Genomic DNA, 14,627 nt, shown 5'->3' on the forward strand with positions numbered 1-14,627 from the left:
TAACAGTATCTGCAGAAAGCATCTACCATCTCTAGGACTTAGGGAACAAAGAGAAGTTGAGGTTATCAAGGCCTCTAAGAAGGGGGAGCTACCTAACTGACACTAGTTTCTCTAAAAGGGGAAGGATAAGACAAATTTGGGCAGTGCCAACAATGAAGCAAGCAAAGAAATCTGAAGAGTAACTGACTACTCCTGCCAGGTGAAGTGTCATGGCCAGGCACAGTGCTGAGAGGAGCCTTCACTCTGTGTCTGTCTTCCTTTAGAGCAGTGGTCCTCAACCTTGGCTGCACATTAGAATCACCTGGGAGTCTTTTTAAAATCCTGATTTCTGGGCCTCATCCTCAGGAAATTCTGTTTCTTTGTTATGGGGTGGGGCCACAACATTAGTAACATCATTGATGTTTCCATCTCTCTCTCCTCCATCTCTAAAATCAATAAAAATTTTATATATATATGTATATATATTAGGATAAGCCCACAACCAACATCATAATCAATGGTGAAAAGCTTTTCCTTCAGTTCAGGAATGAGAGTGAATAAAAAGATCACTCCTGCCACTTTTATGTAACACTAGTGTCCTGGTGCACGGATTCGTGCACAGTGAAAGGAAATTAGAAGAAATATTTTATTTATTTTTTAAAAATATATTTTATTGATTTTTTACAGAGAGGAAGGGAGAGGGATAGAGAGTTAGAAACATCAACCAGCTGCCTCCTGCACATCTCCTCCTGGGCATGTGCCCGCAACCAAGGTACATGCCCTTGACCGGAATCGAACCTGGGACCCTGCAGTCCACAGGCCGATGCTCTATCCACTGAGCCAAACCGGTTTGGCTAGAAGAAATATTTTAATATTGCTATTTGCCCTTTCTCAGTAATAGAAGTGTCAACCAAATTCACGATCAACAATGACAGATCGAAACACATGCGTGTGATTGGCATCAGCGAGAGCTTTATATGTGTTGCATATGTGGGAGTCAACTTAGCCTTTTATATATATATAGAATAAACTTGCTTAATTAGACCTGCTTTCTGATTTAGCTAAAGTTTTTCCAGCCCAGTGAAGCACCCCAACTTCTCTTTCAGGTAATTTGTCAGCAACGTAGCAGTAAATATCAACACCAAGCAGATTATTATTGTAGATCATGCAGGGAGAACAAAGGGTAAAATATTTAACTGCAGCAGTTTTTGACTATGTGCTGTGCTGTGAGAAAAACCTGAAGTTATTTTCAAGGTCCACCATTTCTTTCTTCTTTTCAGTCGGGTCAAGTTTCTAAACTTTCTACATCTCCGTTTTCTGGCTAATGAAAAGAAAATAGGATTCCACCGAGTCTCCTACCTACCTACTCCAGGACTTCTGTGAGGATCAAATGAGATGAGGCACTGGAAAACGCTTCACAGACATTTGGTTAAAGTGTAAAATATTTGCACCTGGCTAAAAGCAAGTCATGTTTTTGGGCTAAAGAAACTGCAAGGAGAGAAGAGACCAAGATGGCGGCGTAGGTAAACACCGGAGACCGCTGCCGCAAACAACCATTTCAATAATACAACTAAAAGACGGAACGGACATCACCCAGAACCACAGGAAGGCTGGCTGAAGAGAGACTCTACAACTAGAAGGAAAGACAACAGCAAACCGAGGCTCAGAGGAGGTGCAGTGTGGAAAATACGAAGGTACCGAGGTGCGCGCGAAAGCAGGCTGGTGGCTGAGGGCGCGGTTGTCGTTTTCGGTCGGGAGTGAGTCTCAGACTCTGGGCTCCAGATCCGGGCAAGTCTCTAGGGACCCAGACTCAAACGGGAGAAGCGGGATTATCCGGCATCAGTTGGAACCTGAGGGCAGCTTTCTCTCCGAGGTTTGCAGCGGCTGCCGGGGTTCTGAGAAGCAGAGCCTCTGGGAACGGGACTGAGAGCGGCCATAACTGCTCCCTCCGCCTGCCCTGTTGATCCCGCCCCGCCCAAACCCTGCGCACAGCCATTTGCCGATCGCCTCAGGCAAAGGCTGGATTAGCGCCTCCCCAGAAGGCAGACGTTTTCCACACAGGTGATTCCTACAGCCAGTCGGCCTGGTGGTCAAATCCCTCTAGTGTTAACTACAACAATTAAGGCTTGGCTAGAACAAGACTGCGCACAAAGACCACAAGGGGGTGCACCAAGAAAGCATAAAAGATGCGGAGACAAAAAAACATGACAGAAATGGAGGATATGGAGCTAAGAATCGCAATTTTGAGGGCTTGCTATAAACTTGAGCAGAGCCTCACGAAAACTAATGAGACCCTCGATGCTACGATAAAGAAATTAGAAAGTAAGCATACACGGACTGAAATAAAGAATATTATACCAAATAGCAGACCAGAGGAGCACAAGAATCAAACCAAAGATTCGACAAAAAACACCCAACTGGAAAAGCAAAATGAAAAAAGAATCCGAAAGTGTGAAGATAGTGTAAGGAGCCTCTGGGACAGCTTCAAGCGCACTAATATCAGAATAATAGGGGTGCCAGAAGATGAGAGCAAGATATTGAAAACCTATTTGAAGAAATAATGGCAGAAAACTTCCCCCACCTGGTGAAAGAAATGGACTTATAGGTCCAAGAAGTGCAGAGAACCCCGAACAAAAGGAATCCAAAGAGGACCACACCAAGACACATCATCATTAAAATGCCAAGAGCAAAAGACAAAGAGAGAATCTTAAAAGCAGCAAGAGAAAGAGACTCAATTACCTACAAGGGAATACCCATACGACTGTCAGCTGATTTCTCAACAGAAACTTTGCAGGCCAGAAGGGAATGGCAAGAAATATTCAAAGTACTGAATACCAAGAACCTACAACCAAGATTACTTTATCCAGCAAAGCTATCATTCAGAATTGAAGGTCAGATAAAGAGCTTCACAGATAAGGAAAAGCTAAAGGACTTCATCACCACTAAACCAATATTATACGAAATGCTGAAAGGTTTCCTTTAAGAAGAGGAAGAAGAAAAAGGTAAAGATACAAATTGTGAACAACAAACATGCATCTATCAACAAGTGAATCTAAGAATCAAGTGAATAAATAATCTGATGTACAGAATGAACTGGTGATTACAATGAATCAGGGACATAGAAGGGGAATGGACTGACTATTCTTGGGGGGGGGGGGGGGGAAGGGGAATGGGAGATGCGGGAAGAGAATGGACAAAAATCGTGCACCTATGGATGAGGACAGTGGGTGTGGAGTGAGGGCGGAGGGTGGGGCGGGAACTGGGAGAAGGGGAGTTATGGGAAAAAAAGAGGAACAAATGTAATCAGAACAATAAAGATTTAATTTAAAAAAAGAAACTGCAAGGAGGCTACTCACTAGGGAGAGGAAGCCGGGCATTGCTATGTGACATCATTACTCGGTGCCCACAGCCACCATTTCTGGGCTGGGCTGTGGGCTGCGGGTTGCATTTTGCGCCATAGAGTCTCGGCAGCATTGGCTGCAATTTGGTGGGCTGTCACTCCAGGGTGGTGGTGGGGCCTGTGTCTCACTTGCAGGAAGCCGAATGTTGCTTTGTTGGCACCAGGTCCGCGGTGCTGTTTCTTTGTAAATGGCCAGTGTGTGTTACAGCAACTCCTGTGTTGAGTGTCTGCCCCCTGGTGGTCAGTGCACGTCATAGCTACCAGTCGGACACAGTATATTAGCCTTTATATATGTACTAGAGGCCCGGTGCACGAAATTCGTGCACTGGGGATGGGTGGGGGTCCCCTTAGCCCAGCATGTGCCCTCTTGCAGTCCGGGACCCCTCCCTTGTTACTGCCCACCTGCTTGCTGCTTCCTACCGCTTGGCTTGCTGCTCCTTAGTGCTGCCACGAAGGCCTTGGGTCTGCTGGGTGCCGGGCCTGCGGGTTTGTGTCTCTGATACCCCCAGCAGCCCCAGCACCAAGGTGGCGGGCCTTCGGGCTACTGGGTACAGGCCCTCCGTTGCGTGTTTGTGTCTTCTATCAGGCCCCCAGCAGCCCCAGCACCACCTAAATAACTTAAGGGAAACTTTATTTAGTCTTCTTTTAAAAGCAATCTAGTTTAAAAATGAGTTACAGTTAAGACAGAACAAAGAACATGGTACCTAAAAGTGAGATAGACTGACAGAGGAGAGGCTGGGCACTGGTCAGGGGCTTACATGCCAACTGTTCTCCACCTGGGAAATGATGTAAAATCGGTTTCTTTAGTTAATTCTGCTTAATGGTCTTCTCCAGCACTGAGGTCAGAGGAGCCGCCTTCCAGCCCGTAGGCTGCGTCTCAGAGTCGAAAATTTCACCATAGGCCTCTGCCTAGGACAGGACCTCTGAACCCCCAGGGTGCATAAACACACAGGGCTTCCATCAGGCTCCGCTGATCCCCGGGCCTGGAGGCCTCTCAGCTCCGCTGATCCCGGGACCGGGAGGCCTCTCGGCTCTGCTGATCCTCGGGCAGTGAGGCCTCTCTGCTCTGTGGCTTCAGGGCTGTTTGACTTCGCTCTACCACTTGGAGCCTGAGTATGCAGATTAACCGCCATCTTTTAGCTTCTATAATTGAAACATTGTATCTTTTGGAGCTGTTGCTTCAGGAGCTCAGAGCCCCGCAGCCACAGGCAGGAACCTTGGTTCCCTTTATCGCTGGATCAACCAAGCATCCTGTTCTCAGCTGCCTGGCTGCCTGCCGCCATCTTGGCTGACAGTTAATTTGCATATACTCACTGATTAGCCAATGAAAAGGGTAGCGGTTGTACGCTAATTACCATGTTTCTCTTTTATTAGTGTAGATAGATAGATAGTATTGGAAGTCTTATCCAGAGCACATAGGCAAGAAAAAAAATAGACATCCAAATTGGAAAGGAAGAAGTAAAAGTACCTCTGTAGATGTCATGACATTATACACAGAAACCTCTAAAAACTCCACCAAAAAACTGTTAACAACTAATCAACGTTTTCAGTAAAGTGGCCAGAATACAAAATAACTACACAAAATTTAGTTGTATTCTGTATACTAGTTACAGGCTACCAAAAAAGTTAAAGCAATCCCATTTACAATCATATTTAAGTGAATAAAATACCTAAAAATTCATTTAACCAGGGAGGTGAAAAACCTGTATACTAAAATTATAAGACATTGATGAAAGAAACTGAAGAAAACACAAAATAAATGGAAAGATTTTCTGTGCTCATGGATAAGAATTAATATTAAAATGCCTATACTGCCCAAAGCAATATATAAATTTAGTGCAATCCCTATCAAAATTCCAATGGTATTTTTCAATGAAATCAAACAATCCTACAATTTGAGAACTATGAAAGACCCCAAATACCTGAAGTAATCTTGAGAAAGAAGAACACAGCTGGAGGTATTACAATTCCTGATCTCAAACTATATTGCAGAGCTATAGTAATCAAAACAGTATGGTATTGGCATAAAGACATAAATCAACAGAACTGAATGGAAAGCCAAGAAATAAAACCATATTGTAAAATCAATTAATTTATAACAGAGAAACCAGGAACATGCAATAGGAAAAGGATAGTCTCTTCAATAAATGGTGTTGGGAAAACTAAACAGCCACATGTCATAAACTGAAACTGGACCACTATTGTACCCCATACACAAAAATCAACTCAAATGGCCCTAACTGGTTTGGCTCAGTGCATAGAGTGTCGGCCTGTGGACTGAAGGGTCCCGGGTTCGATTCCGGTCAAGGGCATGTACCTTGGCTGCAGGCACATCCTCAGTGGGAGTTGTGCAGGAGGCAACTGATCGATGTTTCTCTCTCATCGATGTTTCTTTTTCTTTTTTAAAAAATATATTTTATTGATTTTTTACAGAGAGGAGGGGAGAGAGATAGAGAGTTAGAAACATCTATGGGAGAGAAACATCGATCAGCTGCCTCCTGCACATCTCCTACTGGGGATGTGCCCGCAACCCAGGTACATGCCCTTGACCGGAATCGAACCCGGGACCTTTCAATCTGCAGGCCGACGCTCTATGCACTGAGCCAAACCGGTTTCAGCTCATCGATGTTTCTAACTATCACTCTCCCTTCCTCTCTGTAAAAAATCAATAAAATATATTTTTTAAAAAATCAACTCAAATGAATTAGAGACTTGAGTATAAGACCTGAAAACAGAAACTAGAAGAAAACATAGGTGGTAAGGTTCTTGACATTGGCCTTTGGGATGACTTTTTAAATGCAGCAGAACTGCAAAAATAAAGTGGGACAGCATCAAACTAAAAAGTTGATGCACATCAAAGGAAACGAACAATAAAACGAAAAGGCTATCTCCTGAATGAGAACATATTTGCAAATAAAGTATATCTGATAAGGGTTAATACCTGAAATATATATAGAACTCATACCATGCAATAGCAAAAATACAAAACAAACCCCCCCACCCCCCAAACAATCCAATTAAGAAATGGGCAGATGATCTAAATAGACATTTTTTCCAAGACATACAGACGGTCAAACAGGTGCTCAAAATCACTAATCAGGGTTTAAAATGTAAACCAAAACCATGAGACATCAGTGCACTCCCATCAGAAATTACTGTTATCAAAAGGAAAAGAAGTGTTGGTGAAATGGTAGAGAAAAAGGAACCCTAGTACACTGTTGGTGGGAATGTAAACTGGTGCAACCACTATGGGAAATACTATGGAGGTTCCTCAAAAAATTAAAAAATAGAATTACGATACGATTCAGCAATTCCAATTCTGGGTATTATCTGAAGGATAAATCACCAACTTGAAAAGATATCTGCACCTTCGACATTCATTGTAACATTATTTACAACTAGTGGTCCGGTGCACAAAATTTGTGCACATTAAAAGGGAATTAGAGGAAATATTTTAATATTGCTATTTGCCCTTCCTCTGTAATAGAAGTGTCAGAGATGAAAGAAAATTAGTAAAATGTATATGAAAATCTTCCTCCTGTCAGAGTCTGGGGCATGCCGCGGGACCCAGAGTCAAGTCCCTGCCCACCTGCGTGCGCCTTGAAATCGTGCGAGATCCAGACCCAGCCAGCCCCACCCCCATCAAGTCCCACCAGGGTGGGGGGCTCAGCCTCAGGGCCCCCATCAAGCCCCGCCAGGTGGGGGGTGCAGTCTGAGGTCCCCCGCCCTGGCCTGGTGCCACACAGCCTCAGGTCCCTGTTAAGGCTCGTTACGGGAACCCTGCCTCCGCTGTGGGCACAGCCATCTTGGGACAGCGTGACAGAGTGAGGGTCAATTTGCGTATTACCTCTTTATAATATAGGATAGCCAAGGCATGTAAACAGTCCAGTGTCCATCAATGGATGGTTAAAAAAATGTATATATGTACAATGAAATATTATTCCACCATAAGGAAGGAAATCCTGACATTTGTTGTCATGGATGGACCTTGAGCTAAATAATTCAGAGAAAGACAAACACCATATAAACCTCACTTATATGTGGAATCTAAAACAAAACACCAAACTCATAGAACAGATTGTTAGTTGCCAGGGGTGGGTTGGGTGGGTAAAGGAGTAGGTAAAATGGGTGAAGATAGTCAAAACCTACAAACTTCTAGTTATAAAATCAGTATGTCCTGGGGACAGTTAATACTGCATTGTATATTAGAAAGTTGCTAAGAGAGTGGGTCTTAAAAGTTTCTCATCACAAGAAAAAAAAGAAAAATTTGTAATTGTGTGGTAATGGACATTTACTAGGCCTTTTGTAATGATCATTTTGATATATATATACACACACACATACACACATATGTATATATCCATCCAACGTTCAAAGGCTGTTAAATCACGTTGTTTACCCATATCTTCAGAAAAAAAGTCACTTCTGTCGTGGTAAACAACCTGCTTCCCTATTTATAATGGTCTGACCCTCTAGCAATTTCAGCGTGAAATTATAGCTAATTTGCCTACAAACATCAGGTGGTCATAATAATCTGGCCACTCAGAGTGTGTGTGTGTGTGTGTGTGTATGTGTGTCTGTGTGTGTATATATATATAGATATAGACAGAGAGAGAGAGAGAGAATCATATTGTAAACTTGAAACTAATACATTATGTCAATTAAATCTCAATCTAAAAAAAAAAAATCTTCCTAAATTAAGAAAAAGGCAACCTAATAGAAAAATGGGCCAAAAATAGAAGTCAATTCATAGAACAAGGAAAAGCAAATGGTTCTTAAACATATGGAAAGTGTTCTATTTCCTGTGTAATAAAATAAAACTACCTGACACTATACCATTGCTCATTAGAGACTGATAAAAATCCAGTTTGACAACATATTCTCTTGGGTGAAGCTCAGGGGAAAAGGAATTCTCATCAACATTGTTAGTAGGAATAAAAACAATGGTAGAATTCCTATGGAAATATTGGCACATATAGCAAATTATATATGTTTACCCTTTGGTGCAGCAATTCTACTTCTGGAATTTCCCCAAAAATGATATTACTGTTCATTGAAGCACTATTTGTAAAAGGCAAAGATTCTAAATAACCCAGGTGTTCACCAATACATCCATACAGTAGAGTACTGTGGGGAAGAGATAATAAGCAAGATATCCTACATAATAAAAGCCTAATATGCAAATCAACCAAATGGTGGAATGACCAGTCACTGCGATGCGCACTGACCACCAGGGGCCAGACGCTCAACGCAGGAGCTGCCACAGTGGGAGCACTACTCAGCCAGAAGCTGGGCTCACAGCTGGTGAGCGCAGCTGTGGTGGCGGGAGCCTCTCCTGCTTCTGCGGCAGTGCTAAGGAGCAGCGAGCAGGCAGGTGTTAAGGAGCGAGGGCTCCTGGACATTCCCTGAGGGGTCTTGAACTGTGAGAGGGTGCAGGGCGGGCTGAGGGACCCTTCCCCACCAGTGCACTAATTTCGTGCACTGGGCCTCTAGTAGTTAAATAAAAAAGCAAGCAGGTACAAAATAGTATATAGTATGTTAGCTTTTATGTAAGAATGCATATGAATTGTGTGTGTACACATACATTTGCTTATATTTTCAAAAAAGAAACAAAAGGAAAAACTAAACAAAAACTAATATACATGGTTACCTGTAAGAGAAAGGACATAGAAAGGACTCCTCTGAATGTACCTTGTTTTACAATTTTTACTTAGAAACCACTTGAATGTACAGAGTTAAAATCGATCATGAAAGCCAAATCAATCTCTAAAAATTGAGAGGATTAAAAGGGAAAGAAATGGATCAAATTATATGTCAAGTTGGTAACATAAACAAGTTTTTTTCAAATGACTTTCAAACAGTTTTGCAATTATACAACTCTACTGGATCTCTTCTGTCAGTAACATGTAGACATTGTCCGTTTGAAACAGTTGTATGCATTGTAGATTAAAGCAAAAAGGTAACTTTGTACATGTAATTAAGGGACTGATATTTTCAGTTTAAGAGAAAGGGTTACCAGTATAAAAAGGTGTAGTGAAGCCAAAACTCCAATCTTTTTATGTGCAAAGGCAAAGAATTTTGCAAGAACATGGCATTACAAATTTTAGCCAGTGGATCTGAAATATTTTTTGCATCATACATACCTTTACTGTCAAGTACTTAGTGGGATGAGTTTTAGAATCTCTCAGTATCTGTTCTTATGTATCTTCAGTACCACTATACTCTGCCTCGCTCTTTTCTTCCTTTCCGCTACATCTGAATTTGACAGTTGTAGTGTTCAAAATGAATCAGTAAAATACTGACACTGTTCAGGGTGATTTGTGCAATTTTAGTGCATCTTAAATGTAGAAATTAGGGTAGTGTGGCAGAAATATTTGGCAGTAGTGATATATCACAACAAAGCCTTGGTAATGGAGTTTTTTTATATCCAACTCATTTTAGTGATCCTAACTTCCTTTTTCTACATTGCAAATAATTTGTGTATGTGTTTTGTTTTAGATGGCTATTCATATGAAAAGGAAGCAATGGAAAACTGGATCAGCAAAAAGAAACGTACAAGTCCCATGACAAATCTTGTTCTTTCTTCGGCAGTACTTACACCAAATAGGACTCTGAAAATGGCCATCAATCGATGGCTAGAGACACACCAAAAATAAAATTATTTCTATTATATTGTATTATTTATATTTTATCAGTGATCTCATTTGAATGATTTAAAGGTAAATACTAATTGGACATTATTAAAAGCAAGATGGGAGAAAGGTAAACGTCTTAAATTTAGTTACCTACAAAAATTATTTAGTATCTTAATTCTTTAAAATATATGGGCTAAACACATCTATATCCTATCTAATAAAGAAGAAATATGCAAATTGACCATCACACCATCACAAAGATGGTGGCGCCCATAGCCACAAGATGGCAGTGCCCAATCCCTCAGCTTCACTGGAGTCCCACAGTCCTTTCAGCCCCACTGGTGGGGGTGGGGGGGGTTGGCAGGCGCACGGTACAGCCAGACCCACCCTCAGCTCCCCAGCCGCCCAGAGCCGGCCCGAGGCGCAGGCAAGCCTTGGATGGCAGGTGCTCAGCCGCCCAGGGCCGGCCGAGGCTTGTACTGCCGGCAGTGGCAGCAGCAGAGGTGTGATAGGGGCGTCGCCTTCACCTGATTGCCGGGTCGCCTCCCGCCCCTGAGGGCTCCCGGACTGTGAGAGGGGGGAGGCCAGGCTGAGGGACCCCTCCTCCAGTGCATGAATTTTCATGCACCGGGCCTCTAGTTTTTACTATAAAAGCCTTTTTATACGGTGAAAAAAATCTTAACCTCTAGAGCAGTGGTTCTCAACCTTCTGGCCCTTTAAATACAGTTCCTCATGTGACCCAACCATAAAATTATTTTCATTGCTACTTCATAACTGTAATGTTGCTATTCTTATGAATCGTAATGTAAATATCTAATATGCAGGATGGTCTTAGGCGACCCCTGTGAAAGGGTCATTCGACTGCCAAAGGGGTCATGACCCACAGGTTGAGAACCGCTGCTCTAAAGAATAAAGTTTTACTTTGACTTTATGTTTTTACACAGTAGACTGATATTTAATACAATGCCCTGGTAGGTGTTCACTTAGAAGAAAACTTTAAGTTCAGGATGTTGGGGTTGTATTGCCTTTACACACCTAATGGCAAAGCTTGTTAGAACTAAACTATAAGGGCAAGCAGGGACCCAGAATCTATATGTTTACCCCCAAAATCCTTGTAATTGTTCAAAACTTTGAAATAAAAGGGGATAAGCAATGTAATTACCGTATATATTTTAGTCAGTCTTTTCCTACATCTTAAAAACTTGTAGCTAATAAGCTGTGTGTTCACAAAATGATGGAAAGCTGCCGGACCAGTATGGCTCAGTGGTTGAGCATCTGCCCATGAACCTGGAGGTCACAGTTTGATTCTGTGATTAGGGCACATGCCTGGGTTGTGGGCTCGGTCCCCAGTAGGGGGCAGCTGGTCAGTGATTCTCATGTGTCTATCTCTTGATCCTCTCCCTTTCTCTGAAATCAGTAAAAACATTTTTTTTAAAAAAAGGTAGAAAGCCTAGCTACCACAGAAATCTCCAAATGCCTTTTCTCTATAATTGCTGCTTTGTACAATTTCTGTCATCCTAATAATGTATTGCTGAATTTTTGTGTGTGTCATAGCTACAAGTGTTTGTGGGGCTTTTTTTTATATTACACATGCTTCTCACATTCTTAAGAGGATAAAAAAAGGATGGGAACATGTTCTAAAAGAGAGAGGATGCTAACATGATTTTAATGATTTTTTTTAATTGAGAGAGCCTACCATTGGACCAGATATCTTTTGTTTTGATATTATTTTCCAAAGGAGGCAATCTGGTTTTTATGTAAAAATTACTAAAAAACATCAAAGTCATTTATAGAAAAACAATAAAAGTTTGGTTATTTTTTAAATGTTAGAGATGACTGTCTGTCTTTTCTACATTTCACCAGTATAGTTTTTTGTTAAACAAACTGGCTAAAAAAAACCAGGATGCCAATAATTTCCCAAATGAAGTACTTACACATAAACCAAAGCCAAACAACTCCCCCTCCCCACAAACATACAAACAACTAAACAAACCAAATCCACACCGCCCACAGGAACGGACACCACATGAACCCTCTGCTGCCCTCTCCAGGCAGGCCCCGCCCTTCGCTCAGGACCATGGAGCAGCACTCACCTGCCCGCTGGCCAGGCCTCAGGACTGACCTGTAGCTTCCCAAGGAGACTTTGCCTCTTCTGGTGTGACTGAACCAAATGTCTTAGTTTTCCTAAGAATATATCAAAATCATAATGTCATATGTAATAAATTCTAATAGTCACACTAGCAGCTTCACACAAGTCATCAACGAGAATTATCTATTAACACTTTTTCCTCCCACCCAGTTTTTAACCTTTAGTTTAAATATATACCTTGAAAGAAGGACTTAAAATACTATATTTAGCCTTTTTGTAATAGCTGTAACCAGACAATAACGTGCAGTACTATTAGGGAATACTTAGGCTTATGTCAGGATTTTGTTACAGAACCACACAGTTTAATGTTCACTCTCATATTAGTTTGAACGGAAATATGTGTGTATAGGCAAATATACACTTATAACTGAAAAAGAATACAAATGTGCTGAAGAACAAACTTTTATATTAATAGTGTTCATTTTGCCAAGATGTTTGAGAGTTACAGTACTAAAGATATCCTATTGGCAGTAAAAACACACCAAGAACAGGTAAGAAAATTCCAGAATGCTCTTCTTCATGCTTTCTTACCTGTTTCAGGCAAAAAGACTAATTTTGACCCTTGAATATTTGGGGATTTCTAGAAGCTATCACACCTTTATTTTAAAATTATGACCAAATGAAATTAAATATGCATTTAGTAGTATTGCTATGAAAATAGGCTTTTCACTATTTCTCTAGGGCAGTGGTTGGCAAACTCATTAGTCAACAGAGCCAAATATCAACAGTACAACGATTGAAATTTCTTTTGAGAGCCAAATTTTTTAAACTTAAACTATATAGGTAGGTACATTGTTATTAACTTAATTAGGGTACTCCTAAGCTGGCCTTTGCTAAAAATGTCCTCAATCTGATTGAGGTACGTTCGCTGAGGTTGACCCCTTCCAACTCTCCCATCCACACTGGTCTTGTATACTTGTTTCGTCCATCTTCTTTTGTTCAACCTCTCTATATGTCCAAACCATCTCAACATACCTTTCTCAATCCTCGACACTACATCTTCTTTCACTCTACAACGTTCCCTAGAATTAACTTAATAAACTTTACTTAAAGTTTTAAGTCTTAAACTATAGGTAAGTTGAATAAAACTTGATATCATACTTAATAACGATATTATTTGATAAAATTAAATTCCTTACAATATCCATAAAATTAAATAATGGCAATGACTGACAAACACTAATGTGAACAATGGCCTTGCATCTCCTTGGAAAGTTTGGGTAAGTCAGGTTTGTATGTTGTTTTTAATTTTAGGCACGATTCCAGGTTCTCATCAATAAGATGACTTCTCAATTTACTCTTGATGAGGTTCATGCTTGAAAAATGATTGTTCGCATAAATATGTAAATCCGAATAAGGAAAGAACAGCAAACGCTAGTTTTTTTTCAGTTGATTATATGAGTCAGGAATACTATTCCAGGTGTTTTTAAAATCAACATATCTTCCTTCTCCAGGTCTTTCAAAGCAGACCACTTGTGCTGTGAACTAAGTTCACATTTGTTTTTCTCCAATATTTCTATATCAGCACAAAGACGTTCAAATTTCGAGCTCCACAGTTCTGTTTTTTAAATCCAGCAATTGCATTTCAAAGTTGCCAATGTCAATATTAAAGGGAGAAAAACTTAATTCTGTTACAGTAGCATTGAGAGGTTTTTTAACAAAGGCTAACGTCGCTTTGCTGTTTCTGAATTCCTGAAACCTGTTGACAAAAGCTTCCCTCATATTTAAAAGTGTTGTTTTGAAATAGCAAATGTCAATATCAGAATTATTTTCTTGGCAATGTTTCAACAGGCTTGGAAAGTGAATCAAAGTTTCTCTTTCAAAATCTTGAGCAAAAGGAGATAATTTGTTTTCGAATGAAATAATTTCTTCTAACATAGAAAAAATTGTGTTTCCTTTCCCCTGTAGTTTACAATTAAGCTGATTTAGATGAGACGTAACGTCTACCATGAAATACAATTTTTGGATCCACTGATCGTTCCTTAGTTCTGGATAGTGAACACCCTTCTCAAGGAGAAATGCTTTAATTTCTGTTAATAAGGAAGCAAAACGTTTCAAAATGTTTCCTCTTGATAACCAACGTACCTTGTCATGCAGGAGCAGATCTGCGTACTCACTCTCCATTTCAACTCGTGCATGAATCTTGTACGCCTCCCCCGTGCTGCGTATCCCACGGCCCGCCTGTGCCGCATCTCCCGTCGCCGACCGACCGACACCCCCCACTTCTTCTAACGCCACTTCTTCAAAATAGACTCGCCCAGGCCAAAAACTGACTTCTGCGCATGGGCCACAAAGTTTCAATCGCACTGTACATGCGCGCCCGTACGTAGTATTTTTTGGAAGAGCCACACTCAAGGGGCCAAAGAGCCGCATGTGGCTCGCCAGCCACGGTTTGCCGACCACTGCTCTAGGGTAACAAGATCACCCTGGATTAAAGCAAGGCAGATAGTTGTCACCAGGACAT

General features: G+C 41.2%; 1 protein-coding gene across 3 annotated transcripts in view; it reads left to right on the forward strand.

Annotated features, from left to right (window-relative positions):
* WDSUB1 (WD repeat, sterile alpha motif and U-box domain containing 1) overlaps positions 1–10,049 on the forward strand; it is a 50,993-nt gene extending 40,944 nt beyond the window's left edge. For 2 of the 3 annotated variants that reach the window (XM_070422931.1, XM_070422932.1), the window contains exon 11: positions 9,878–10,049. In XM_070422931.1, the coding sequence (XP_070279032.1) occupies positions 9,878–10,035 (158 nt within the window). In that variant the 3' untranslated portion in view covers positions 10,036–10,049. Of the gene's footprint in view, positions 1–1,259; positions 3,102–9,877 lie in introns of those variants that run through there. The other variant, XM_070422933.1, reaches the window with a different exon arrangement.
* The last annotated feature ends 4,578 nt before the right edge of the window (positions 10,050–14,627 follow it).

The sequence above is a fragment of the Myotis yumanensis genome, unplaced genomic scaffold (assembly GCF_028538775.1).
Source record: "Myotis yumanensis isolate MYYU_CA2020_CCGP unplaced genomic scaffold, mMyoYum1.0.hap1 SCAF_8, whole genome shotgun sequence".
In the NCBI taxonomy this organism is placed as follows: Eukaryota; Metazoa; Chordata; class Mammalia; order Chiroptera; family Vespertilionidae; genus Myotis; species Myotis yumanensis.